At 49.1% G+C, this 27,344-nt stretch overlaps 1 protein-coding gene across 4 annotated transcripts in view; it reads left to right on the forward strand.

Moving 5' to 3' along the window:
* The window catches only part of SSH1 (slingshot protein phosphatase 1), a 39,175-nt gene that overhangs the window by 1,212 nt on the left and 10,619 nt on the right, over positions 1-27,344 (forward strand). Inside the window, exons 2-9 of one of the 4 annotated variants that reach the window (XM_069871192.1) lie at positions 4,556-4,596; positions 19,378-19,481; positions 20,797-20,861; positions 21,506-21,627; positions 23,751-23,819; positions 24,251-24,316; positions 25,571-25,765; positions 25,991-26,084. In XM_069871192.1, the coding sequence (XP_069727293.1) occupies positions 4,556-4,596; positions 19,378-19,481; positions 20,797-20,861; positions 21,506-21,627; positions 23,751-23,819; positions 24,251-24,316; positions 25,571-25,765; positions 25,991-26,084 (756 nt within the window). Of the gene's footprint in view, positions 1-4,555; positions 4,597-16,350; positions 16,747-17,696; positions 17,975-19,377; positions 19,482-20,796; positions 20,862-21,505; positions 21,628-23,750; positions 23,820-24,250; positions 24,317-25,570; positions 25,766-25,990; positions 26,085-27,344 lie in introns of those variants that run through there. The other 3 variants (XM_069871191.1, XM_069871193.1, XM_069871194.1) reach the window with 3 other exon arrangements.

The following is a 27,344-nucleotide window of genomic DNA, read 5'->3' on the forward strand; positions in this document are numbered from 1 at the left end:
CCCCAAGGTGGCTGTGATCCTTTCCCCACTGCTGGAGCAGCTCCTGTCCCGCTCTGCCCCATAGCTGTGCCGTGTCCCGCGCTGCCCACTCCTCCTTGCCGCCTCTGTAGCCGCGTGCACGCCGTGTAACCCTCTGCCCCTGTAACCCCTCACCCCACACATCCCTGGGACACGCACCCAGAGCGTCCCAGCTCTGCTGGTCACCCTCCCACCCCAGGAACCTGCCTCTGCCCTGCTAACCCCTCTCTCACCATTAGGCTTCGTGACCCAGCGTAGCGTCTTCCCTCACCGCACGCCATCCAAACACAGCTGCGCCCTCCGATTTCTTTTTCTTCTTCCCTGCGCAGCCCTTTTTCCTCCTAACCCATGTTTTGGTGACCCCGAAGGGTGGGCCCAGTGTCTCTCTGCATGTCCTCCCTGTGCATCCCTCTCCCCTCCGCGATTCCCCTTGGCGCCTGCCGCCTGTGGCTGCGCTCTGGCCCCGTTCCTGCCAGGTAAACAATCCTATTTGTCACCTGTCAGGTCCCTGTGACTCCCCCGATTAGCTGGTCCGAGGGGGGGTTAGACGCAAGGGGGATGGTGCCACAAGGCTCATGGGTTCTCCCTCTCCCTGAGGGGTTCTCCTGGCACAGCCTTGGCTGGAGATGTGGCTCATCCATTCCTTTTGCTGACCTTTTTGCTGTAGGTAGATCCATGTCCCTTGATTTGGGCTCCTCAGGCTGCAGGGACCCAGTGTTTGGACCACAATGTGTTTATTGAGAAGCTTGGAGACAGGACTTATGCTTTTCCAAGGGTTTTTCAGTTGGATTTTGGTTAGACAGAGCCTTAACTGCGACCTAGTGGCAACCTGATCTACACAGATGAAAATGAGCTGTAACCCTGTTGCAGGCAGTGGAATTAGGCTGGATTTAAACTGGTGCAAGCAGGAGAGGTATCAAAGCAGTTGCTTCTCAGCTCGTTACATACATCAGTGTTTGACATTGCATCATGTAGGATCCCTGGTGGTTATTTTGTCAGTGCAGTGACCATACAATTCTCCCTTTCTCTCTCAAAAATGCTGCCTTGAAGTTGCCAGGGCGTTTTTGCCACCAGCACCCAGGGCTTTGGTGGCTCCCAGAAGAAGACATCGGCTCCCGTTCTGTTTGACTGGTCCCTTCTGGCATGAAGCACCCTAAAACTGCAAGCCCTCCTTTTCCAAATTCACTGTGTTACTTTTTATAAAGTTAATGTCAAAGAAAAATTCCATTAAAAAGTGCTAGCCTGCTCCTTAGTATCTTAGTATTGTTGAGGTTAGAAAAGACCTCTAAGCTCATCCAGTCCAACCCCCAGCCCAACCCCACTGTGTCTTCTAAACCATGTCCCCAAGTACCACATCTATGTGTTTTCGAACGCCTCCAGGGCTGGAGATGCCTCCACTGCCCTGGGCAGCCTCTGCCAGGGCTTCGCCACTCTGTCAGTAAAGAAATTTGCCTTATATCCAATCTGAACCCCCCGGTGCAACTTGAGGCCGTTTCTTCTCGTCGTATCCCTTGTTGCCTGGGAGAAGAGATCAGAACCCACCTCATTCCAGCCTCCTTTCAGGGAGCTGCAGAGAGCGATGAGGTCTCCCCTCAGAATTGTAGAATTACGATTCCCCTCAGCCTCCTTCTCTCCACACTAAAGTGCTCCAGGTCCCTTAGCTGCTCCTCATAAGGCTTGTGCTCCAGACCCTTCACTGGCCTTGTATCTTTGAAGGTCTTTCTTGCAAGGAAAATCAGGGCTCTTCAAGAATTTAGCCTACTTACTAGAAGATTTTTTTTTTTTTTAATGGAAAATCACGACCATACATCCTTCCTAGTTGTGACAATTAGACTGATTTGCTGAATGGTAATTTGACAGGCTGAGAGAGTTGGGGTTGTTCAGCCTGGAGAAGAAAAGGCTCTGGGGAGACCTTAGAGCAGCTTCCAGTGCTGAAAGGGGCTCCAGGAAAGCTGGGGAGGGGCTCTGAATCAGGGAGAGCAGGGAGAGGTTTTGAGCTAAAAGAGGGGAGATTGAGATGAGATTTTAGGAAGAAACCCCCCATTGCTGAGGGTGTTTAAAAGTCAGGTAGATAAGGCTCTTGGGGATATGATTTAGTAGTGGACAGGCACAGTTGGAGCTGATCATCTTGAAGGTCTTTCCCATCCTGAAGATTCTATGATTCTAAGAAATGTTTTGCTGTGAGGGTGGGGAGGCCCTGGCCCAGGTTGCCCAGAGCAGGGGTGGCTGCCCCATCCCTGGAGGGGTTCAAGGCCAGGTTGGATGGGGCTTGGAGCCCCTGATCCATGGGAGGTGTCCCTGCCCATGGCAGGGGTGGGACTGGATGGGCTTTGGAGTCCCTTCCAACCCAAACCATTCTGTGCTTGATGAGAACACTGCTGTAGCCTCTCTTTGCTCACAAGCCTGAAGGAATGTATGAAATGGATGCTGCTGCCTGCGAGAGGCTTTCTGCTGTGTTAACATAGCGTGCTGTAAATTCTTAGGAGGAGAAAGTCCTTGACACACACTTTCAAACTCTTGTGTGCTCGTTAGTGCTGCTGCCACCCCACCTCCCGCTGCGTGCTGGGTCCTTCAGCCTGGACGCGCTTGGCACGGTCCCTGGGACGCGGAGGCGGCTAGCGGAGTCTGTTGGTGTCCGTGGTGGGATCCAGGATGCTGCTGAGCACCTAAAACCTGCTAGCTTGGAGGGATGCTCTAACCAAAACAACTCGGGGAGGACTCGGCATGGCCAACAGCAACAACGTTGTTGAGTCCTCCTGCCTTGTTTGGGTTTTACTTCAGCTCTTTAATGCAAAAAACAGGGATGTTTGACTTTGAAAGCAAGGCAGCTTCTGCAAAAGATGAGCCTGGAGGAGATTCAGGGGCCAGCTCTGCCGCCCAGCCTCAGCTGACGGCACCCATGACTTAACAGTCACATTTGTTTAAAAAGAAAAAGAAGGTTTTTCTCCCCTTTGTTGCTATGTGATAGACCCAAACAAACAGGAGGGTGACCTTACAGAGGCCAAAAACCCGCCAGACCTTCCCAGGGCTGGAAGGACCCTCTGGCAGGGGGCACTGGGCACTTGGGGCGTTGCTGGGGCTCTGCCTGCTGCCCTGGCCAGGCTGGTTCTGTGCTGCCTGCACAGTGTAAACAGACTAAAAATAGCGATGGTATGTTTCTGGCCATCGGCTGCAGTCGTTTTGGACGGGCTGTGCGTATCTCTTCCCCTCCAAATCGCTATGTTCCTGAGATCCGGACTGTGCGGTTGCATTTGGAGTCTTTTTCCTGGCATCACTTGCTTCTCACAGATTATAAACAGAGTGACTCTGGTGCCCTCTGCCCTCCTGGGTCTTGACCTGGGCTGTGGGTAACAACCCAGACCCTGTACACATAGAACTTCAAGACCGATCGTTTCATGTGAAACTTTTTTCTTATTTTTAATTCCTACAAAACCACCTGAGTACAGGAAACCCTTAGAGCGGCCTTTTGTTGATGTGGGTTTTTAAGTAATGTTGTAGTAAATAACAAAGCGTTCCCTGAGTGTTAGCGCTGATGGAGCATGTTTCTTAAAGGCTTGTGTCTCTCCAGCTTTGTTAGGCTCTGGTGGCTGTTGTGGTACAAGTCTGAAGCTTTTCCCTTTGCAGGGCGATCCATAAGGTCCCAGCTTCTCTTGGTGGGTCTGAACCGTAGAATCAGAATCACTAGGTTGGAAAAGACCTTGGAGATCATCAAGCCCAACCATACTAAATCATATCCCATCTCCTCTGTGCAACCTTGCTCTCCGAGGGCCTTTTCTCTTCTGTCTACGTTGGCAGAACCAAAGGAGAAGACTTATTTTTGAGCCTTTAGTCAGCTCTGAATGCAATTAGCCCCAACTGTGGTTTTCTTTAATAAGGAATTCTGTCCAGAAGCTCATAGAGAAGATGAAGGGAGGTGGCTGGAAAGCACAGCAACGTGAAAATGTTCTTTCTGAAGGTAGACTCAAGTCAGCAAGCTCACTTCTGTTTTAAAGAGAGTAAATAAAGTGTAAGGGTTGGTCATGCCACATGTGCTTCCAGGGGGACTTCCCAACAGCATCTGCTGAAGTGGCTGTTTCCATACACTTCCCAGCCAGGCAGTTTTGGTCGCATCCCCAGTCGAGAGCTTGTGCTGTCGTTGCGCACCCTGAAGGGCAGCGCGTTGATTTGAGCCCAGCTCTTCCCTGGCAGCCGTTCCCCCAGGACAGGTTCTGCCCTCACGTGTGCGCTCAGTGGGGAGCACTCTGGGTGACGTTGAGGTTGGCGATCTTCAAACCCATCTGCGCTCTAGGACCAGCTTGCAGGATTAGGACCTAATAGCTTTAAAATCCCCGTGAGCCCCTTTGCCACCGGGTGCTGATGGCATGGGTGGCCAGGGAGTCTCACTTATCCCTGGCACCAGAAATAAAACCCCCTGGAGAGCAACCACCCAAACCCAGTTTTCGCAGGGATGGCTTTAAAAACTGTGGGGCTTTTTGAAGTTGTAGTGTGGTAACAACCAGCACGTAACCTTCTCTGTATCTCTCTTTTCTCTCCTCAGCTGGAGGTTGGCAGTGATGAAGAGCGTAAACTAAATGTGAGGTAAGCAGAGCTATTTGGCTCTAAACATCGTTTATGCTGTTTTTAATTGTCTGCCATGTGTCTGAGACCTGGTCCTGCGCAGGGCTCCGGCTTCGAGTGCGAACGCTTGCCTGGAGGGGATTGTGTGGAGAGCTGAACACGCGGGTGCACTCTACCTTATTGGTTTAGTTTTGAGATGAAGATTTATTTCATGAACTGAAGGTATAAAAGAGGGTTTGTGGGGGTTTTTTTCCATGGTGGGAAGGAATTGGGAAATTTCTCATCGACTGTGGCCACAGTCCTTCACTGTTATCACAGCATCTCTGCTGCTGCTCTCAAGCCTCGGGGTGTGGAAGGTGGGGGACGCACCTGGGGTCTGAGGAATTCTCAGGATTTTGATTCCTTTGATATTGGGTTTGCGTAGAGCAAGGAGGAGGGAAGGGCTGAGATGTCCTGCTGGAGAAGAGAGAGACTCCTAGCTGATGTCATGGTGAGGTCAGAAGTGGTAACGGTAAAGCTGGTTTGGTGGGACCCTGGCATAACGGGGCTCTGGGTAATTAATCATGGGGATTGTTCACTCTGAACCCAGCTGCTGCAGACAGCTCTCACTCTCTGACCTGTAAACCGCGATCTGGGAGTGAAAGTGTAGGAGCACAAGAGTGCTTCAACGGGCTTGGTCTCTCCTTGTTCCTGCTTCCTACTTCAATTTTCCTGGTTTCTGGTAAAAACAAAGCCACTCGTCATGCCGCGTGGGGTTCGATCCTGTTGTTTCCATCCCATTTTGTGCTGTGAGAGATAAACTGAGACGCTGGTGGCGGTGGGTTTTCTGTTGCGGTTGGATGGACTGAGATGAGGACAAAGCAGATTTGCAGTCTGGTTAACCTTGTGGTTTTGGGAGCAGCGAGGAGATGTTAAGGTACGGACTCTTTTCACCCTGTGAGCGAAGTCAGGGACCAGAGAAGCAAAGCTGCTTCTTTACAGAGAAGGAAAGGGTCAAGCCTTGCCTTTTCCCTGTCCCAAGGTGGATTTGCCATGGATGCAGCTTGATCTGGGAAGCCTGGTATTTGGTAGTTGTCCTGCTTGCATGCACACGGCTCAGAAGTGGTGTGGTTAGTTGCTGTGCGAGCGTTTAATGGCAGTCTGTAATGTCATTTATTAGCTTGTCTTCCGGAGAATGCGTTTTGTATCAATAAAAGCAAAATTCAGGATTCCTGGTTCTTCTGCCAGCTCAGGCATGGGTTTATTGTACAGTTCAGGGCTCACACACGAGCCCACCAAGTCAGGAATAGCAACGCATCCTTAATTCTTGTACTTTTTTACATGTTGTATTTAATAGTAACACTTAACCAAGCAGATGATGGTCTCTTTGTGCTGAAAAAGGAAAAACAGCTTTATCCCTTTTCATTACAATGACCTCAGGGACAACATACAGGTAAATTGCTGGGAAATCATTGGGTTTGTGGGTCCCTTTGCTCTATTTGGTCTTTTTTGCAGCTAAAGCGTGTGCATCCATCACTCACCAGGGCAATCATGAGATTGGATGCAGTGAGACTGAGCTTAAAGGGTGATGCTTTTCTACTGGCTGTTGAAAAATGCTTCTAGATACCGAGATCCCAAGAGCTTCCTCTGTTCCTCAGTCTCCTGCGGCTGCTCTTCTCTATTCAGTTTTCAGGATAAGAATCTGGTAATTAAATCACTTGATAGACCTCTAGAAAAGGATAGTCCTTGAGCAGCGTCTTTGCTGTACCCGGGGGAAGACACTGCCCAGGACTGAGGAAAAAGTGTGGATGCAGTGTGGGTGATAAATGAAGCTCCTGATAGAGGGAGGTGGTCGATCCTGCCCCTGTCCTGCTGGCAGCAGCTCCGGATCCTTTCGTGGAGACTTTACCCGGTGCCCATGGGGTGGCAGAATTGTTCAACTTCACCTCTTCTTCTCCAACCGCTGAACTCGGGGCTCCTCTGAAAACAAGTGCAGGAGCGGGTTATGATGACATTTGTGAACCTTCAAATCCCAGTTAGGCCTTGGTGGAGACTTAGGTGACAGCTTTTCTTTGTCACGCGTGCCCTGAGCACCTGAATTCGCAGACCTCAAAGATCCGGGTGGTTAAGAGAAAGAAGGGTTGTTGGAAACAAGACCCCGTGTTGCCACCAGCTCAAACTGCGTTTCATCGATACAGGATGAATGTGCTGTTGCTCATTTACGACATCACTTGCTTGCTTGCTGAACAGATTATTTTCCTTCATTCCAAGAAATTCCAGGATTTTCATTCAAGACTGCATAGCTGGGTCTGGCTATGAGTTATCTGATGTTTTTCTTGGAGGAACAGGCCTGTATCATGGTTTTAAAAGAAGCTTCTTGCCTTGCTGCTCTCTGATCTAAGAGCAACAGGCTTTGTTTATGCTTTTTGTCATCCCAAAATGATTTTCCTTGTTTTCTCTCTGAAACAGCTTCTACCCTAACATAAAGCAGGGGTTCTAGGTCCAGCTTTTCTTTCAAAAATACTGTTATTATCTGCGTTTTCTTAGACATTAATATGCTTTAAAGTCTTTCTTTTCTCTTACTCTCCAAAAACTGTGCAGAAGCCTGGGTAAGGTCCCATCCACGCTGTGTCCAGCAGACAGCCAAGGGTCCATCTTGCTCCCCATTGGGTAGAGGTTTGTAGCAGAAGAAAAAGAGCACAAATGCAGATCTAACAGCCCAGTTGGGCTCCATGCAGCTGGTGCAGCCAGCTTGCAGGTCTGATGGCAGTGGCTGGACTGCAGCGTCTGCTGCAGGGATTATGTGGAGCCCTCAAGTTGATGAAAACTCCCTTTACAGCTCAGCCAGACTCCTTGCAGAGCATCATCCTGGCTGGCACAGGCTGAAGGCCTTGTTGTAGGGAGGCTATTTTGTTAAAATCCCTGTAATAAGCCTAATTTCTTGTTGGCGCTATGGTTGTCCTCTTCACTTTTGGAAACTCAGAGCATACACAGCCCCAGCCTACCCTTCCAGCTCTTCTCCTTGCAGCCGCGTGTTTGCTCTGCACAGCCTGAGTGCCCACTGCAGCTGGGGATGTTTCTGCATTATACTTTATAGAATCATAGAATGAATCACAGAATGGTTTGGGTTGGAAGAAACCTTAAAGATCTTCCAGTTCCAACCCCCTGCCACGGGCAGGGACACCTCCCACCGGTTGAGGCTGCTCAGGGCCCCATTGCATACAATAATGTATTGTATATTATATTCTAATGTATCAAAACTTTGATCTTTAACTTTTTTAGGGATTTCTGAGCATGTCTTGTTGGCAGCACCAATGGATTGGCTTGTGTCCACAGCTTCGAGCTGTGTTTATGTCCTGGGAAGGTGCACGGGGCTGGCTACACCAGGGCAGCCACCTTCAGGGTTTATTTGTGGGGCCTGCGGCTCATTATGTACTTGACAAGTCCCACTCGCTGCAGTATTGGGGTTTAACAAGGCCAAATGCCGGGTCCTGCACTTGGGGCACAACAACCCTGAGCAGCTACAGACTAGAAGTCTGGCTGGAAACTGCCTGGAGGAGAAGGACCTGGGGGTGTTGGTTGAACATGAGCCAGCAGGGGCCCAGGTGGCCAAGAAGGCCAAGGGCATCTTGGCTTGGATCAGAAACAGCGTGGCCAGCAGGGCCAGGGAGGTTCTTCTCCCTCTGTACTCGGCACTGGTGAGACCGCTCCTCGAATCCTGTGTTCAGTTCTGGGCCCCTCACCACAAGAAGGATGTTGAGGCTCTGGAGCGAGTCCAGAGAAGAGCAACGAAGCTGGTGAGGGGGCTGGAGAACAGGCCTTATGAGGAACGGCTGAGAGAGCTGGGGGTGTTTAGCCTGGAGAAGAGGAGGCTGAGGGGAGACCTCATGGCTCTCTACAACTCCCTGAAAGGAGGTTGTGGAGAGGAGGGAGCTGGGCTCTTCTCCCAAGGGACAGGGGACAGGACGAGAGGGAACGGCCTCAAGCTCCACCAGGGGAGGGTCAGGCTGAATGGAAAGTGTCATTGGGCACTGGAACAGGCTGCGCAGGGAGGGGGTTGATTTGCCTTCCCTGGAGGGATTTAAGGGATGGGTGGATGAGGTGCTGAGGGACATGGGTTAGTGTTTGATAGGAATGGTTGGACTCGATGATCCTGTGGGTCTCTTCCAACCTGGTGATTCTATGATTTATTGTCTTCCAGGTATCTGGGGGGAGATCTTTGGGCAGAAGTTGCTGACTTTCTTAACTGTTCAAAACAGGACGCTGAATCACATCCTGGCAGGGCTGCGGCATCCTGCCTTAGCGTGCTCCGTACAATGGGGAGGCAAAGTCACAGGCTCCTGACCCTCAGTAACTTTCTGGCCCGTAGGTGTGGCCGTGGAAGCCGACAGAGATATAATTAGGCCTTTACATTTTGCAGTGTCTTGTGTGAGGACGTTCAGAGACCGCGGAGCCGAGGACGCATGCGTTTATTTGACACTTCTTTAAGATCTGCCCTTTCCAGGAAACTCTTGCTGACTTGAAGTTGAGCAACGTGAGGAGCTGAGTTGGCTGTGGGCAGAGGAAGAGCCGGAGGCTTGCCAGTTCAGAGAGGTGGTGATCAGACCCTTTCTGGAATTGTATATAAATCTCTTTTTCTTCTTTTTTTTCCGTGAAAACCCAGCAGTTTGATGAAACCCAACACAGCTGGCACTGCTGTCGAAGGTGTGCTGCCTCTGCACTGAACGGTTTTTGCTGTAAAGGGCCCGTGCGGTTACTGTTTATTTAGGTGTTAGAGCTGGGTCAGGAAAACATTTTGATTCCAAATGCCTCTTGATTTTAGATACTTTAGTCTTTGATAATCAGCTGCCAAGATCTGTGAGTCAGGGATTTCTCATACCGATCAGAGTTACGGTCTGCCTGACAAGGGCCCTTAAGATGTTTCTGGGGAATGTAAAAGGACAGAATGCTTCCATGGGCATGGCTTTGCTTTTAAAGTGTGGAGTTTTTTATTTCCCAAACGTTTACTCATCCCTCTGCATCACTGGAATCCCTGATGCAGAATCACTTTGCTGGTACATAAAAAAAAGCCAGAAAGCAAAATAAGCCAAAAGCAAGGCCAGCCTCTAATGGATTAGCATGCAAACTGCATCTGTTAGTTGTTTAGGTGTATCTAGGATCGGAAGGATTCTTCTCTGCAGAGCTTGTCTTCCCTCTTCAAAAGTTTTAGAGTTGCAATCCAGGCAGAAGTCCTAGAATCACTAAGGTCAGAAAAGATCTCTAAGATCATCAAGTCCAACACAGTACTAACCTGACCACTAAACCATGTCTGGAAGTGCCACATCTACATGTTTTTTTAACCCCTCCAGGGATGGAAACTCCACCACTGCCCTGGGGAATCTGGTCCAATGTTTCACCGCTTTTTTGGTAAAGAAATTTTTCCTCCTATCTAAACCTCCCCTGGCATAACTTGAGGCTGTTTCCTCTCATCCCTTGTTACGTGGGAGAAGGGACCAGCACCCACCTCACTACAACCTCCTTTCAGGGAACTGCAGAGAGTGATAAGGTCACCCCTCAGCCTCCTCCTCTCCAGACTAAAGTGCCCCATGGTCCTTCAGCTGCTTCTCATTAGACTTGTTCTCTAGACCCTTCACCAGCCTTTTTGCCCTCCTTGATGTCCACGGTGTTGAGCTTGTGCAGCCCATGCAGTTCCGCATCGGCTCTCCGTGGCGTAAGGTAGGATTGTCCATAACCAGGGTGTGAACTGGCCATGGTTGCCAGCTTTGCCGGAGCAGCCTGTGTGCTCAGACATCCACCCCTTGCAGTGCAAAGGTTTATCTTCTGCCACAAGCCCTGGGATGGGAGCAGGAGCACAAGCCATGCCTGCAGAGCAGCCGCTGTGCTGCGTGTTTGTTCCCATCTCAGTCCTTGCTGTTGGGAATTGCCCATTGCACCAAGCTCTCCCCAACGCCCCGGTACTGATGTAATGTTTGTTGTAGGATCTGGAGTCTGTGCCTGACACTCACCTCGCTGGCACAGGTCCCTGCGCAGAGGGACCTGCCAAACCCACAGCAGCTCCCCTATGCTTCTTGGAAGAAATCCTTGCTGCAAGGATCGCTCGTGGAAGCAGCTGCTGGGGGATCCGTGGCGCTGAGCTGCTAACCACTGGGTAGGAAACCTCTGGGGCTTCGCATCGGGGGCCAAGGCATCCAGAAATGCAGGGAATGAGACAAAACATCCCTCTCAGCTGAATTTTGCGGAAAGCTGCCAGGTTGCTTGTTTTCCCTGTCTGCCATCCAAACGGTCCCATCCAAGACCCGCATCCCTGCGGAGGCTGCTGCCTTTGGGGCTGCTTGCAGCGTCCCTCCATGTGGGAAAACTTCTTGTGCTACAGATACCTGCTTCTCTCTGCAGCATCAGTTCTGCTTGTAAAAGACGGGTTGGGAAGAAGGATGACCCTGAGATTTTTACCAACATTTTTCTGCCTTGTGGTACCTTTACCCCTGGCTGCAGGCTCCTCATTTGTGGGTTGCGCCGGCTGTCCGTGGGGTGCTGGCTGCACGCCCCAGGGCGCTGGGAAGGCAGGCTGTGGTCCAGCTCAGCACTGCTGCAGCTCTTGGGGTTGAACTAGAACTTTTCTTGCTCTGCTTTTTACCCCGTGTGATCCGCCTACATCTTACTTTTGCGTGTTACCCCTGTGTCGAGTGCTCCCTGGTCCTTGCTGCCTTTTTTGGAGTCGTTCTGAAGCGCAGCAGCTGAGCTATTTTTTGGGTAGCTGTGCCACCGCTGCCTGTAGGGTTCTCAGTTGTGCTTCTGCTGCTGTTGTCTGTGTCCTGGCTGACCTTCGCGCATGCCACTTGGAAGCTGCTTTCTTAATCCTTGAAACTATTATTCACCTTCCTTTTCTTTTCCAGTGGCGCCATTGGAGAGTTTCCACTCGTTTCTCTGCCCTGTCTCTGGGAGAAACCGCTGAGTGGGTGAAGTGGGGTGACTTAATAAAATAGTTTTAAAGGATTAAAACAGTGAGTTGACAGGAGGAATGCAGGAGGATTGGCCGACGTGCTGACAGCTCAGCTGGGGAGGAGGACAGGAGCAGGATCAGCTCCTGCCTGGGAGCGCGGGCGGGATGCTCTGCTTTTGATGTGCCCTCCCCGGCAGGAGCCTGGGGGATGACATTATCCCACCTCTCCTTTTGCTTGGACCACGGCTCCGAGACACCTCCACAGCACTCCCAGGCTTGTGGTCTGTCCTCCTCCCTACCTGCGGTCACCGAACAGCTATGGCAGTAACATAGCAACAACAACAATGTCCCCAAAAAGTGTCTTGTAGGAAAACACAGGGCATCTGCTAGGTCTTCGGGGCAGAAGAAGGGAGCTAGTGGTTTGGGAGTAGCTGTCTTCCCTCGGACCACCAGGATGCTGTGTGGCAGAGGGATGCACTGGGATGGAAAACTATGTTGTTGATAATGCTGGGAGCTCTGTATACGCCTCTCGTGCTTCCCTGTCCTGCCTTCCAGCCTGGCCCATTGAGTCCGTGAGCCTAGGGAAGCGCGAGCTGCTCTGTGTAACCGTATGGGGAAGCTTTGTGGGCGTGGGGATCGCAGAGGCTGGGATCTGTCCCCAGGCTCCCACCGGGGATCTCTGTAGGGTTAATTCTCCTCACCCAAGAGTGAGAGGAAGGTTCTTCATAGCAGCTGGCTGGGCAGCCGTGCAGGCTGGGGCTCGGAGTGGATCTGGCTCTGGCCTCCTGAGACAGCAGCCATCACAAACATGATGCTGTGTTTCAGCGGGAATCTCAGAAATGCTCCTTTTTCAAGCACATCACATAGCTGGACGATGCTGTGATCGGCCTTGTGCCTTTTTGAACTCTGCGATTAATGAGATGAGCAAAAAGGGTTTCTTCTTCTTTGCGAAACAATCTCTTGTTTTATTTGGCTTTTCACCATCCAAGTACTAGGGATTCCTAGAATTTTCTCTTTCCTGGCCGTTCTGGAGCTGTTCTGCTAACTTACTTTGCGCAAGTCGGCTGGAACCGGGAGCAATCTGGAGAATGTGGTTGTTTCCCTCTCCTTGCTCTTCCTCTGGGTTCATCAGAGCTGCTCTGGTGTTGCTCGCAGGCACAGCCTGGGTCATGCTCTGCCCTTGGAGCTTTGTGCCACCCTGGTCCAGCTCTGCCCAGACCCGCTGCATCGCTCCCCCGGTGCGCAGGAGCGGCTGGAGGCACATCATCAGCAGTCTATTTATGTTAGGAAATTAGCTTTTGTGGGCTTCATGATTGATTTCATTTTTTTTGCTTTCCCCTTTGTGCTCGAGAAGGGTTTGTATCTGGCGCTGTGAATGGCCCGCAGTGTCTCGAGCCCTTCTTAGCATTCTTGCGCTGTGGATGTGGCCCACGCCTTTCAGCCAAACAATACGCGCTCAGACTCCCCTTTTGTTGCTGTGCTGCTAAAAACAGGAGAGCGAAGCCTGCCGGGTCTTCCTGCCTGCCTGACGTCTTGCTGTCCTTTGAAATAGCGAGGGAGATGTTGGTCTCTTGGGGGAATCACTGCAGGTCCCCCCTCTCGGCGGGGGCTGCAGCCTGACCCCCTCGCAAGCAACTTTTTGCTGTTGTGGGATGGTGCCCTGGCTGTCTTTGAGGACGAGGAGATGTTCTCTGCATGTCTGAAGGAATATCAGACCTTGCTGTGGTCCACAGCTCACCTAGGGATGAGCAGCAGGTTGAGGAAGGAGATTCTTCTCCTCCGTTCTCGTTGAGACCTCACCTGGAGCCTTGAGTTCAGCTCCGGAGTCCTCAGCACAGGAAGGACATGGAGTCCAGAGGAGGCCACGGAGATTATCCGAGGGCTGGAGCACCTCCTGTATGAGGACAGGCTGAGAGGTTGTTCAGCCTGGAGAAGAGAAGGGAGACCGTAGTGCAGCTTCCAGCACTGAAATGGGCTCCGGGAAAGCTGGGGAGGGGTTCTGGATCAGGGAGGGCAGTGATAGGACAACGGGGAGCGGTTTTGAGCTGAAAGAGGGGAGATTGAGATGAGATTTTAGGAAGAAATGTTTTGCCCAAACCATTCTATGATGGTTCACGTGCTGAGACCAGGTCTCAGTCCAGCCGTGTGGGGAGCGCACAGGAGTGTCGTGACAATATCCTCAGCTGTGTTTGTGGAGGTGATTTCTTTGTTTCATTTCATCTTTCTGTGCCACTGGCCTCTGTTTGTGACACAGAGCAAAGGCCACTTGGAAACACAAAATTCTTAAAAGCTTGAGAAGTGACGCATTGCTGCTGTTAAACGCTCTTATTTCTGTTCCTCAGGTTGTGCAGTAGCATGCAAGTGAGCGGCTTTGAAGTTTATTTTTCCCTGGCGCTGTTTTGTGTTGCTGAGACACCTCTCAAGGTCCTTTTCTTGGTCAGGAAGCGTTATGTGATGTGCCTCCTACGGAGCCAAAGCAAGCGGCCAGCATGCTTGAATTGTTGGCTTGGCTTGGGAAGCAGGGGCAGCTGCTGCCTCGTCTTCCTGCTATTCCTCTCCCCACATCTTCCTTTCTATTTGATGTGCAGGTTTCCAGTTCAGTTCGTGTTGCTGTTTTGATGGGGCTGTGTGACCAGCCTCTGCCTCGCTGCAGCAGTGCCCCTGTCTTCACCAGCACCCTCCGGCGCGGTGCTGGGCTGCTGGAGCATCCCAGGGGGCTGTTGCCTCCCCGAGTCGCGCCTCCAGGGTGAGGGGTGCACAGAGACACCCCTCTCTGGGGCCACAATTCATGTTCTTGCTTACCTGCTTCGTTTCATGTTCTTCCTTACTTGCCTCGGGACAGTGAGGGTTTCCCAGACTGACCAGAAAATAGAGGGATAAGAAAGGGAAAACAAGCAGTTCTTTTTCTCCTTATCGAAGTGGCTGTGGATAAGGGAAGCGTGTTTAGTTTAGTGGCGCTTAGGAAGCGTGTTTTTTTCCTCACCTTATCAGTTTGGAGACGTTATGAGCAGAAGATGCCATGAAAACCAAGAAAGTGATAGACACTGCTGTGCTCATAGCTTTGTGAACTTGCAGCCAGCTTTGAGAGAAGTGAGTATCACCTTTTTTTTCTGTCTAAAACACAGATACAGTTGCAGGAGAGCAGCTCCTTTGGGCACAAGGAGTGATCTTCGTGGAATGGGGAGGAAAGGCAGGACAAACGTACCTGCTCCTGCCCCGGACGGACGCTCGGGTGCGGGGTGATCCCAAAGCCCATCGCTGTGCCCAAGCGCTCTGGCTCAGCCCTGGTGGATGGATGACCTTCTCTGCCCCCGCATCGTGTGTGTTTTGTTCCATTAATGAGGGGGGAATTAAGAAACTTAATTTGACAGAGATTTAGTGCCTGGAGAGCATGACGGCCTGGGTCTGGGCAAGGCTTCATTGCAGAGATTTTCTGGAATATAAAACTGTGTTCCCAAGCTGCACAAGCACACAACAGGTCAACAGCATGGAGGTTGCTGAAGAAAAAAGGTTAATCTCCTGTGTATGGGTGTTTCTATTGAGATGAGTTATAGAGCTGTAAACTAATAGAGTGTTTTCTTGTATCCTGCAAGATGTTTGCAGCTTGTGTGAGCTTTCCCATTGCAACAGGGCACTCAAACACCCGAGGTGCGCAAGGTCTATTCCTGGGACACACCACAGCCTAAGCCCCAGTGGCAAAGCGAGCTGCTTAGGGAAGGTTGTTTGGTGCCTGGCAGCTGCTTTCCAGCTCTGTCAGTCTGTCCAGTAGTGCTAGCAGCTCTGTCTCTTGTTTCGAAACCCTGTATTTTTAGCAGACTGCTTGTTGGCATTTGTGGACGTGGGGCGGTGGCATTTTGTACCGATTAAAAGGCTCTGCCTATTGTGTTCTCGAGCATCTTCAACTGCAATTGATGTCTGTTGCAGCTTTTCTGGAGCTTTCCCAAAGGGGAAGAAATATTTCCTTTTCAAGTTGAGCAGCACGGAGCCAATGGATGGAGCAAGGGACAGTGAAGCAGGAGATGCTGAAACCTTTTTTTCAGCGGTGCTGAGGCCATTAAGCACTCTCTCTGTACCATCCCTCTGGGTGCAGAAGGGCCCCTGCTTTACAGACAGCAAAGCACTGTAGTTGTCTGAACCCTCCTACTGGCACCCTTGGCATTTCCCAGATGCCTGTAAGCAAAGGTTTTTACCCTGTTTGGCAAGCTGAGGTTGTGGAATGGAAGGGGGACTGGTCCTCAGCTGTACTAGAGCACCAAGGAGCACCAGGGTCCTGGGGCTATGTCAAAACCCATGGGCTCTGCATTTATTTGAGAGCCTGAGGTGACTCCTGTAGTGGTCAGGATTCCTGGAAAGGCGTCTGAGGAATGGGTGGTTTGTGCAGCGCATGCCAGTCGAGCTGGGGAAGGACTGAACAGAAAGCTGCTTCTCTAGGCTGGTGGTACCGGTGAGATGCCAGCGCGTGGTGATGGTTTATGCCTGGAGAAAGAGTCCAGGGGTCTGCAGGAAAAAGCCTGCAGTGAATTTGGTTGTTGCCAGCTGCTAACAAATAAATACCAAGCCACCTGAAAGACTTTCTTGTTCAGTAGGAGCTTAGTAACTCATTAGTCACCCTGCAAAAGAGCAAATCAAACCGTGGCAGCTGTACAGTAAGTGAAGAAGTATTTTCATGTGACAGCTTATGCCTTTGTCATATCTGGATTACAGCGGTGGCATGCAGTGTTGTAACTGTAAAAACACCAAGCAGGCATTAATTAACATGATGATTTTTATCTAGTCGTGTCCCAGGGCATCCGGACTCCGTAGAGCCGGGCTGGTGCGCGGTGCGGGCGCTGATAGGCGCTCCGAGCATGCGGGAGGAAGCAAACAAACAAACAAGTCTGGAGGAGGGAAATGATTAGATGAGCCTCAGCTGGTTTTTTCCCCTCTTGAATGGCCCTCTTTCATCAGGATATGTTAGGACAAGTGCTTTTTCAAGCCAGGATATCAGCGCAAGACACAGTGTTCTGTAAAAGTCATCCAGTTCCTGGGGAGCATCAACAGACGCGATTGCTCTGCTCCGGCAGAATATACGGTCAACCTTTTCTTTTCCTTCTTTCCTTTTTGTTTTGGTTTCTTTTTTTTATTAATGGGTTTAGAAGCAAAAGGATGTGAGTTTTACAGCTCGTTATGAATCTTTTTGAATTTACTGACTTCTGTCTGACTCTTGGGCCAGCACAATGCTTCTGCTGTTCAAAGAAAACCAGTCCAAATTAGTATGTATAAGCCACTCGTTTTTATGCTGCTAACAAATGCTGCTTACTGGGGCGTTTATCACTGCTTCCAGGGGTCAAAAGTTGGGGGTGTTCTTTAATGAGTGGATTTTTCTGTTCTGGAAGAGATTTCTTTTCAAAAAGGTCAGAGTTTAGTTGTTTACTGGGACTGCAGGATTTAAAAGGGTCTTTTAAAACCGGGTTGGAATATTGTGCTTAGCCTTTTTCTCACTTTGATTTTGTTAGTTGTCTTTTAGAGCAATTGTGTGAAGCGACTGAGGGCAGAGCGCGTTCCCGGAGCGAAGATAAGGGACGGTGTCGGGTAATGTTGCTGTTTCAGGGTGGTGTAACAGAGAAGGTTTGCAGCGAGGTGCTTGGATGCGTTCCTTCCGGATGGGAACGGGAGCTTCTGTGCTATCGGTTTGGGACGTGCAGGCAGTTGGAGTCAGGGCAAGCTGCGCTTTGTAAGGTCGGTGTGCAGTTCAGAAACAAGCGTTTCCCTTAAAAAAATACAATCTCGCTCTCTACAGATCCTTTGGCTTTGCTTTCTGGTTCATTTCCATGCAGATGAGTACACAATAACAAAAATTTTGCTCTGTGGGTTGTCCTTTTCCTGCAGTCGCGTTCTGCTCCAGCAGTGCTGCCTTCTCATTTGCCTGCAACTGGGAATATTCTGCTTTATTGTGAAAGATTTCCTGCCTGCAGGAGAGGGGAACATCAGGCAAGATGAACAGTCTGAGCAGGAGCTAGATGCCTTTAGGAAGGAGCTCTGTCTCTGCCGTGCTGCTTCTTGCAGTAGAAATCCCAGTTGGTGCTTTATTTGGGATAAAAGAATATCCGTTGGGATGTTTTTTCACTTTCCCAAAGAAATATTTCCCAACATTCTTGAAGCGGAGATACAGTGAGTTCTTTCCTTGTGTGTTATCTGCCCGTTCCCATCCTCCTAGTGAAAAAAACCAGATGTGTGTGAAGCCAAGTATCCTGCACGACGTGGTGGTGTCCTTGCTTTTGTGTAACTTCTGGCCTCTTTGAACGCTTTCCTGTGAGATCTGGGGTGCGAAGGAAACCAGACTCTTCCTGGCTCTTTTATGGAATGAACCCAATTCTTATTTGCAGAAATTCTCGCTCCTAGCTTGTGTGCCAGGCGGAGCTGAGCCGGAGCCGGCGTTTTGGATCACAAGGAAGCTCTGCACGGCTCGTGTTCAGACCCACTGTGCTAGTGGAGCGAGTGGTGAGTGCTAGACCTGCGGGAGCGTCAGTGGAGAAGAGATTGGCTTAATTAGAGTGCAGTCGTCCTGCTGGCATTGTATCGAGCTGATCTCTCTCTCGTGGAGCCTGGAGCTTAGGTGAAAATTCTAGTTCACTTTTAAAAAGTGACTGAAATCTCCAATTTCAACCTGATCCAGGTTTTTCTGGGAATTTTGTACCGTAAGACTCAGTTGAAAACGGAGGAAGCTTTGCCTGGGAAGCTTGGCTGTGTTCTCAGAGAAGGGAAAAGCTCAACTTGCAGCAAAAGCTGAAAAGATGTGAAATTCACGTCTATCTTCACAAAAATACTAAGGCAGAGTGGAGCATTAGCACTTGCTTTTGGAGTGCTGGGAGCAGGAGCTCCTGTGGGATCGTTTTCCGAAGCATAAGTAACTCTTAAGCAGCGCAGTCTGTAATGGAGCATTTATATTTAGTAGATAGCAGACAATAATTAATGACAGTCTGTGTTTGGAAGTAGAAGGCGGCAGAAAATTGGCTTTTGAAACAAGGAATGTCTCCTGTGATGGTCTGAGTGGCGGAGGAGATGCTGTGTAAGCAGTTACTGGGTAAAATAAAAGGTGGCTCAGTAGATGTTGATTTTCAGCCCTGTGGGAAACGCTAATTTTACCGCTTATCCCAGCCTGTTTCTAAAACACGAGTATCTTATGGAACTGTGTAATTAGGCTGGTGCTGACTGTCACTGCTGGTTTTGTTCAGCCTTCTCTGTAGTGATGTTCTGGGCCTGGGTGTCACTTGACTCTGGAAATATCGTTTTGTGTCTGTGAGCTGCCTGCTCTCCGCGGTGTTTTCCAGGACGGCCGTTTCTGGCTAGAGCAAAGCAAAACCTTTGCTGTTGTGTTGGTTGTTTGTTCCCCTGAGGTTTCAGTGCAGCTTCCTTTCTCTTGTGATGTGCAGGGTTTCATCTGCCCTCCCTTCCTCTTTGAATCTGCACACAATTGATGGTTGCGTGTTCTTGGTTTTGCATTCCAGAGGAATCACAAGAACTGAAATTAGTGGGGACTGATTGACTCGGAACCTGATTGTCAGTCACTGCACAGGTCTAAGCCTGTAACCAGTCTTACCCTCTACTGTGTTTAAGTTGCAGAATTTGATAATCAAATGATAAAGTCATCTCCAGCCCGTGACAGCTCAGGCAAATATGGCCTGCAATGGCCAAGTATTAAAATGCTGGTGGGAAATGACACATCAATAATCCATGAGTAAACCTGCAGCCGTGCTGCGCGAGTGGCAGGATCAGACTTTGGGAACAGCTTCTCAGGGCAAAATCCTGCTACGTTTTAATGCAGAGAAGCCCTTCCTTCCCCAGCCGTACGGACCTGAGCTGATATTTCCCTTCACTTTAACTTCCTCTCGTTTGTTTTCCAGCCTAAGCGAGAGCTTTTTCATGGTGAAAGGCGCAGCCCTTTTCTTACAACAAGGAAACAGCTCCCAGGGCCAGCGAAGTCTCCAGCATCCTCACAAACACGCAGGTAGTGGATTAAATCGTCTAAATGAAATTCGTTTTCCCTCTTGCTTTGCTGCTCCTGCCGTCCACACAGGCAGGTTAATGGCACGTGTGGGTGGGTGGGTGACTCCTCTGGTTGTCACCGTGGGCCTTGTCCAGCCTGCTGAGTAAAACCAGGTTTTCAGCCCACTCGAATCGAATGGGAACGTGTAATTATTGAGTCTTGGTTTAAACTTTTGTCATTATCTCGGAAGTGTAGCTGGAGTCGAGCTTTGTTCTGTGCAGACAGTGGCATTCAGCATGGCATTCCTTAGGCAGGGAAGCCTGCTGAGCCAGAAGCTCTGCGCGGGGTACGTATCTCTGTTTGCTGCAGCTGAAGGAACGTCACTTGTTTCTGCTTCAGTGCTTTGATCTTTGCCTTCCCTCTGGCCTGGGGGGAGAAAGATGGGGGCAGGCTGAGTTATCAGGCTCTAGAACCTTTTCTGTAGTTATTGAGGTGCTGGTTAAGCACAGCAGGGACATTTCTCTGAGCAGTCTCCCCACTTCCAAAAATCTGAAGCTTGGGACTTTTGGTGCCAGTTCACAGCATTTGTTCTTTTGAAGCTACATGTTGCTGGGTTGGTTTGATGCTGCCACTAAGAGTGAGGAATGTTTTAACAGGATTTAGTTCTCTGGGTAGACGGAGGTTTCTTAGTCCCTTCTATCCCCTTTCCTGGTTTCAGGAAAATCCCCTTTTCAGTTAACTCATCACAATCTGGTAAATGTAATGATTGATAAGCAGATAATGGGGTTCAGGAAAGTGGGTTCTACTTACCCAGTGTTTTTGTGCCTTCTGCCTTTGACGGTTTTGGAATAAGTGATGACTGGGAAAGAAAAAATAAGATCATCGGAGCATTTTGAGTGCAGGAGCATGTGGGAAAGGCACAGTGTGGTACTGTGTGTCTGCTGCTTAGTAAACACTCTAAGCACAAAGAGGGTGTTTGAATGCCAAGCTTGGCTTTGGGTTTCTTTAATTGTCAGCAATTTCATATACCCAGCAAACATCCTACGGAAGGAATTTTATCTTGTATGGAAAGTTATGAGTGCATTACTGAGTTATTAGATGTAAGCTTGTTTTGTTTTCTTACAGATTCCTTGTTCCTTCTGCTTCCTTTCACCAAACAGAAATGCAACCACCCCTTGAGAGCCTAAGGGGGTTGCTGCATTCACTTTGAGATAGAAGGAGTCCATCACCCAAACTGGGACTGTCCTGCAGCCCTTCCTGCCCAGAAGTTTCTCCTGTTCAGTTTCTTGCCTACAGAGAGAGACTCTTTCTGATTATTCCTCTTCTTTCCCTGCAGGTGATTTGCCCCAGCACCTCCAGGTGATGATCAACCTCCTTCGCTGTGAGGACAGGATCAAACTGGTAAGAAAAGATGAATATTCCTGCTCTCTCTTCTGTTGGAGGTGTTTGAAACAGACCTGTAGAGGTTCACAAAAAGTGTTTTCAAATCCTAGGTTGCGGAGTCAGCTTAACTCTGTGCTGTCTGCAAAGCCTACAGTGTTTTCCTGTCCACTGTGCTTAAGTCAGGCTCTTAAGTCAGGCTTGAAACTGCAGCCAAATAGGGCTGGGCTTAAAGAGTTCTGCAGAGGCTATAAAAGTCATCACAAAAAAGCCTGTGTCATTTATCCATTCCAGCACGGCCAGTGTTATTCAGTGAAGGCTGATGAGTGGAAGACTGCTCTGAGCCTGCCTTTGTTTTCAGTTCAGTGAAGGACCAGTGTTTTTACCACCTTTCTAGTTGAAACTCTCTTAAAGAAATCTCCAGGTTACATTTTGTAGTCTTTTGAATTGGGGCAGATTACACAGGCTGATCTTCTCTCCACACAGTGCCAAGTTGAACCGGCACGTAGCCTTCCTGGAAGATGGACCATCTCTCCCTCTGTCTTCCATACTGCAGCTAGATAAAGATTTTGGGCACAATTACACCTTAAAAAAAATTATTAGGTGGTAAAGGAAGTAGTAATTATCCAAAAGCTAGTTTGCAGAGCTTGGTGACCTTTTCCTAGGCTGTCCGTTTGGAAAGCGTGTGGACAGACAGAGTCCGGTACATGGTGGTTGTCTACAGCAGCGGGCGACAGGACACAGAAGAGAATATTCTGCTGGGTGTGGATTTCTCCAGCAAGGAGAGGTATGTCTGAGGCAAGGCTGGGCTTGGAAATCAGGCAGGCTCTTTCCTATGGAAAGCCTGTCAACACCAACCTGTCCCCGAGCAGTTCGTTTTCACGCATCTAGCAAGAGAGAGGACATAAGTGATGAGTTTTCTGACCTGTTGAGAGTATGAGAGGGTGATGTTTGTTCAAGGAGCTTTCAGTCTCCTTGGAATCTCGGAGTTCGTTGGGCAGTTGTGGGCAAAGTGTTCACGTGTAATCCATCTGTAGGGCTGTGGCATCTACCTCATCTGTGGTTCGCTGTCTGCTCACTGCAAAATGCTCTTGCAGACCCATTTGCAACCCTGGAACTTATTCTGTCCACCAGACTTCAAGTCTCTTGATGTTGTGATATAATGGAGCTGGTTGGGGGAGGAGCTTAGTTGCCAAATAACATCAAAAACTCCCACAATACTGCAAAAGCACCTCCAAAACCAACAAACAAATGTGTCCGTAATGAGCTGTCTCTTTTTTCTGACTGGTAAGAGCATGTAATGTTTTGAAACGCAAATAAAATACTTTGTTATCACAGACCCCTCTTGCATTATTCCAGTTCTGGGTGAGTAAACCAAGGCAGAAAAACTCTTGGTGTGGAGAGATGGGGCTGGTTTGGCAGAGCTGGGTTTAGAAGTCAGACCTTCCAGACTGTTTCTGCTCTCCGGTGATCGAGCAGGCTGCTGTGTTGTGCTGGAGCACCCTGTGTGACTCGTTTTCTTTCTGGAGAACCTTAGCGGTTGTTTCCCTTGCGTAAGTGGTCGGGGGTGGCAGCGAGACCTGTAGGGAAACTCCCAGCCGTGCCTTCTTGAGAAGATTATTGTGGTTGGCTTTGCTGCTGCTCCTTATATCTGCTGTCGAGTTACTGCTGGTTGAGTTATGGAGGGAATTGTGATGTAGCGTGTCCTTACAGCACAGTGAGTGTGTGACAGCAGAGAAAGTGCCACGTCATCTTCATCTCTGAAACTGCCTTGCAATAATCTGCTCCCGGTGATTATTGATGTGAGGAGAGATAGAAAAGTTATGACAAATCCATCCAAACTGTAAGGTTTGCTGCGGTTTCAGTTACTGCCTCCCCTGAAAGCCAAAGTTTTTGTTAATTAAGGGTAAGTCAGTTGGCATTAGTGAATTTACTGAGGGTCTCTGTGGTTCTTTGGGGCTGAAATGTCACAGCTGAGCTGCGAGCGTTCTGACTGCTGACAGTTTGACTAGTCAGGCGCTTTTGTGGGTTTGATTCCTTTTACATGTGTTTAATAAAACCATTTTTTTCTGCAAAGTTCTGAAGTGCACATTGTCCATGTATGTGTGTTCAAACCGGCCTGTCAGATCCTTTGATCCTGCTGTAGAAAGTGGCTGAAGGCTTATAAAGGAAAAGAAAAGAACAAAAAAACTGACGTCTTTGCTAACTGGCTGTTGCTGTATGCATCCCAATTTCCTTTAAAACTTTAATATCTCAGTAGCTTAATTATTTACTATTTGAAAGTTATTGGCTCCCATTGTAATATGGTTTTCTTGCCAGATTGCATCTCTGCAATGAAAGTGTTCTTTTGGGTTAGGGAAACTCATAAAATTGTTTTTGTCTCTTCTACCAGCCAGAGTGATGAAGTGAAAACGGAGCGTGCAAGCCTTTGAAAGGCCCCTCGGCTCCTCTTTGGGAAGGGCAGGCGGCTGCTCTGCCACCTACCAGCGCTTGCTCTCCGTCTGGCTTTAGCGAGCCGAACGTCTGCAGCCAGATCGCTGCGATCTGCTTTTATGTCCTGTTAGGGAGCTGCCTCGCTCGGAGCTTATAGGGTGAGAGAGCAGGAAAGATGATGGGGCAAACGCCGCAGCGGGTTCTGGAGAGGGAGAGGAGAGCTGGTGATTTTGACCCTTGCTTCTGATGTCTCCCCAGCCCCGTGGAGCGATCAGCATGCTGATATCGGAGCAGATCTTTAGACTTCAGCCACCAGTCTCCTCGTGTGTTGTGCGTTTGATGGCCTAAGATATTACCAGGAATTGCTAGAGCAAGACTTGAGGGTTTTAAAAATTAAAGAGTATTAATAATTCAGGGTATTGGTGTGACCGCATTGCGGCCTGTATTTAACATCCTGTATAACCGTCTCTCTTCCAGTAAAAGCTGCACTATAGGAATGGTTCTTCGCCTGTGGAGCGATACTAAAATCCATCTCGATGGTGATGGGTAAGAAACCATATTAAAAGGATAAATGTCAATGTCCTTCCCTACTGGGGGCTGCTCTAGGAGAGATTCTCCATCACCTTGCAAATGAAGTTCCAATTTTGGATTCGTGGCTGCAGTCCTCTTATTCAGACAGTGAGTTTTTGTCTTGCTGCCCTCGTACTGCTCGGTGGAACCTGTGTTACCCAAAGAATGTTCCTGTAATCCCCCTCAAGGGGTGGAGCTCCCATTCCCAGCAGCCCAACCCCGGCAAGGGTGTCCGCTTGCCCTTCTTATTTGGGAGGATGTTGGAAAATCGGAGATACAAATCCTCATCCCTGATTCTTTTTGACTGTGAGTGCCCCTGTAGCTGCCATGCAGTAGCTGTTTATTATAGAGTGCAGGTTGTGATGCAGAGAAGACATTTTTTACTGGTTTTTTTCCCGCTCTCTTAGTGGCTTCAGCGTGAGCACCGCAGGGAGGATGCACATCTTCAAGCCGGTGTCAGTGCAAGCCATGTGGTATGTGCGTTAATTCGCTTTATTGAGAAAGAGACTGTCATTGCTGTGAATAAATTAAAAATGGATAAACGAACTGCGTTTTAGCATTCCCAGTAATTGATGTTTAGTGAGCTGCAGCAGAGATGCTGCTTGCCCGTGCCGGCAGGTAGCAGTACCATAAAGGGACTGTGAGAATATTGATCTGAAATCAGGGTCTCGCTTCTATTCAGAGCAGCGATGTGCTCTTCGCTATAAGGGAAAGGCGCTGGTGAGGTGAATAGACATGAAAGACCAACTCAAATTCATCAGGCTGCAGACCCAGTCTTTCCTTTCTCTGCTTATTTTTCTAACTGGCTAAGGAGGAGTCGCGGGTCCCATTGCCAATCTGATGGCGTTCCCTGTGTTCTGCCTCATCGCTGGGGCTCCTGCTGCACGGAAACTTTCCGTGCTGTCCCGGGTACGTGTTCACCTTTCAGCTCCTGTCACCCCTCCCTTGTGCAGGGATTCCAAAACACTGAAGCAGAGGTGACTGAATCAGCAGCAGCTGTGCCAGCAAATTCCTCCTTGGAGAGGCTGCTACCCATTCCCACGCAGAACAAATGCGTCTCTTTTGGCCTGGGCAGTCTGCTGGCTCCTGTTGGAGCCTTGAGAGATCCCTGTCCTTGAGGAATCTGATAAAGAGAAGACACAGATGTAGAGAAGGATGTTGTGCTAGGGATGATTTGGTGCAGAAGCTCTTGTTCCCGTCAATTTTGGACTCAGCCCCTCCTGTTGGCAGCCTTAGCTGTGGTGAATGTATTCAGTATGATGACATCTTCGGAGCAGAGCCTTAACAAAAAAAGAAAAAGAAAAAAAAAAAGAGGAGGGAAGGAAGGAAAAAATAGTGCTAGAATTTGCAAAAACAAATGACCCAATCTAGGCCTTGTCCCTGGAGCATGTCGGGGGCCAAGAGTGCTGGTAAATACGCATGTGACTCCTTGCTGAAGGTGGTTTGAAAATTATCCATGTTCTTTATTTTCCTTTGGTCTGGCTTTACAAGTTAGCTAATGATTAGATCCCAGCGCGACTCATGCCTTGTGCTTGCCTGTTAATCAGGAGAAGATTTCGGCCTCTGCCTTGGACTGGGTCCTGAGAAGGCCTCCAAGGTGCACTTTGTGCCCTCTTTGTGTGCTGATACAATAAATCTACTGCTGAAAGTCGTCTTTTTGCTATGAAAACCTCCCAGATACTGCTCTGTCTGTTCCTGCCACTCACATTTGTTCTCCAAACTTGCAGGTCTGCTTTACAGATCCTCCATAAAGCCTGTGAAGTTGCAAGAAGGTACAACTACTTCCCTGGTGGGATGGCCTTGGTCTGGGCCACGTACTACGAAAGCTGCATCAGCTCCGACCAGAGCTGCATCAACGAGTGGAACGCGATGCAGGACCTGGAGTCCACTCGCCCTGACTCTCCAGCCCTGTTTGTTGACAAGTCAGTTCTGAATTCTCTTACAAAAAGTTGGCTTGGCTCATGAAAGGAATCTCCCCTTCTCCTTTTTATTCCTTCATTGGCTAATTTCCTATCTTTAAAAATGTTTTTCTTCCATTATTCTCATTAAAATTGCTTTTAATCCAAGTCTTTACCACCACTACTTTGTATGAGTTGCACTGTGTGTTTATTACCAGCTTGGAGACATCACCTTCTCTCCCTTTTCAGGCCAACCGAAAGAGAACGGACAGAACGACTCATCAAAGCCAAACTCCGGAGCATCATGATGAGCAAAGACCTGGAAAATGTGACTTCTAAGGAGGTAAATTTAAAAATTCCTGCTTATTCTTCCTGCTAGACTCCTTTTCCAGAGAGTGCTGGTGAGGAGACACCATATGACTCGGTGTCAGTGGCCTTTGAGTGTGTATTTCCAGCTGTTCCATGAGGTCTTTGACTGAACTTCTGTTTTCCCAGCATGGAAATCAAGATAATCCTAGCATCAGCGTGTATTTTTCAACACCTTAGTAACAAGTATGTGACTTTCGAGTGCACAGTGCTGGTTCTTTGCCAGCAAAGTGCCGTCAGAGGTGATGCCTGAATTTCATGTTGGTTGTAGCACATGTAGGTGTTCCAAGCAATGAATTCACAGACACCTTTTCCTCTGCATCCCTGTGGGTTCCACTAGCAAAGGCAGCATCCTCGAAAGACAGAGTTGGTGGCTTGAGGTCTCGCAGCTGTGTTAGACAATGTCCTTGGACAGTGCAGAGCAAAGTCCACGCTTTCCTTTCTCCTTGTCAGCTTCATTCTTAGGTTTTATTGTCTTTGTTTCTGAACAAATGTCAGAAGGTCTCGCAGACAACGAGTGAGTTAATGGATGGAAAATCACCAGTCAAGGCTGAAGGTAGTTTGGATCCATCCCACAGGCTGGTGTAAATACATGCAGCCGCGGTGCAGACATAAGCAGAACAAATGGAGATTGTTCCTTTTGGGTTGGGTTTTTGTTTGTTTTTCAAGGGAGGTTGTTAACACGCAGGGCTTTCCTTCCTAAAGCCTCGCACTGCAGGGTTCAGAGACACTTGTGTAACAGCAGTGTCACAGGTAGTAGGCGTGAGCTGAGAGCCTGGCTGGCTGGCTACGTGTCCTTAACTCCTGGTGCAGTCAAGATACTTTGATTTTTGCTGCAACCGTTTCTTGTGGCCGTTTCTATGACTGTTTCTGCTTGTCTGTGCCCTGGTGTTTTAAAATCTCCCTTCAGCAACGCTGCCGCTGTTACTCGAACCTTGCTTCTAATGAGTTTCATGTTTGTCAGCTGCTCTCCAAGGTCTTGGGTTTTATCTCTGGGATTGTTTTTAAGCAGCAGGTACCCTAAAATATGTTTTTTTGTACTCAGATGTTATCTGAAGCTTTATTTACAGATCTTAACTCTGGGGGCCTAGGCTACTCGGAGAGATGCCCTGTCTCCAAAAGTTCAAATCCCTCTTGCTGTTTTTAATGAAGTACAGAAAGTGTTTTGCAGAGGAGTGCCAACAAATGTTTCCATTGAACAGATGCGATTCTAGGTGGCATCCTTTGTTTTCTGCTC

Source organism: Phaenicophaeus curvirostris, chromosome 17, assembly GCF_032191515.1.
Source record: "Phaenicophaeus curvirostris isolate KB17595 chromosome 17, BPBGC_Pcur_1.0, whole genome shotgun sequence".
NCBI classification, from domain to species: Eukaryota; Metazoa; Chordata; class Aves; order Cuculiformes; family Cuculidae; genus Phaenicophaeus; species Phaenicophaeus curvirostris.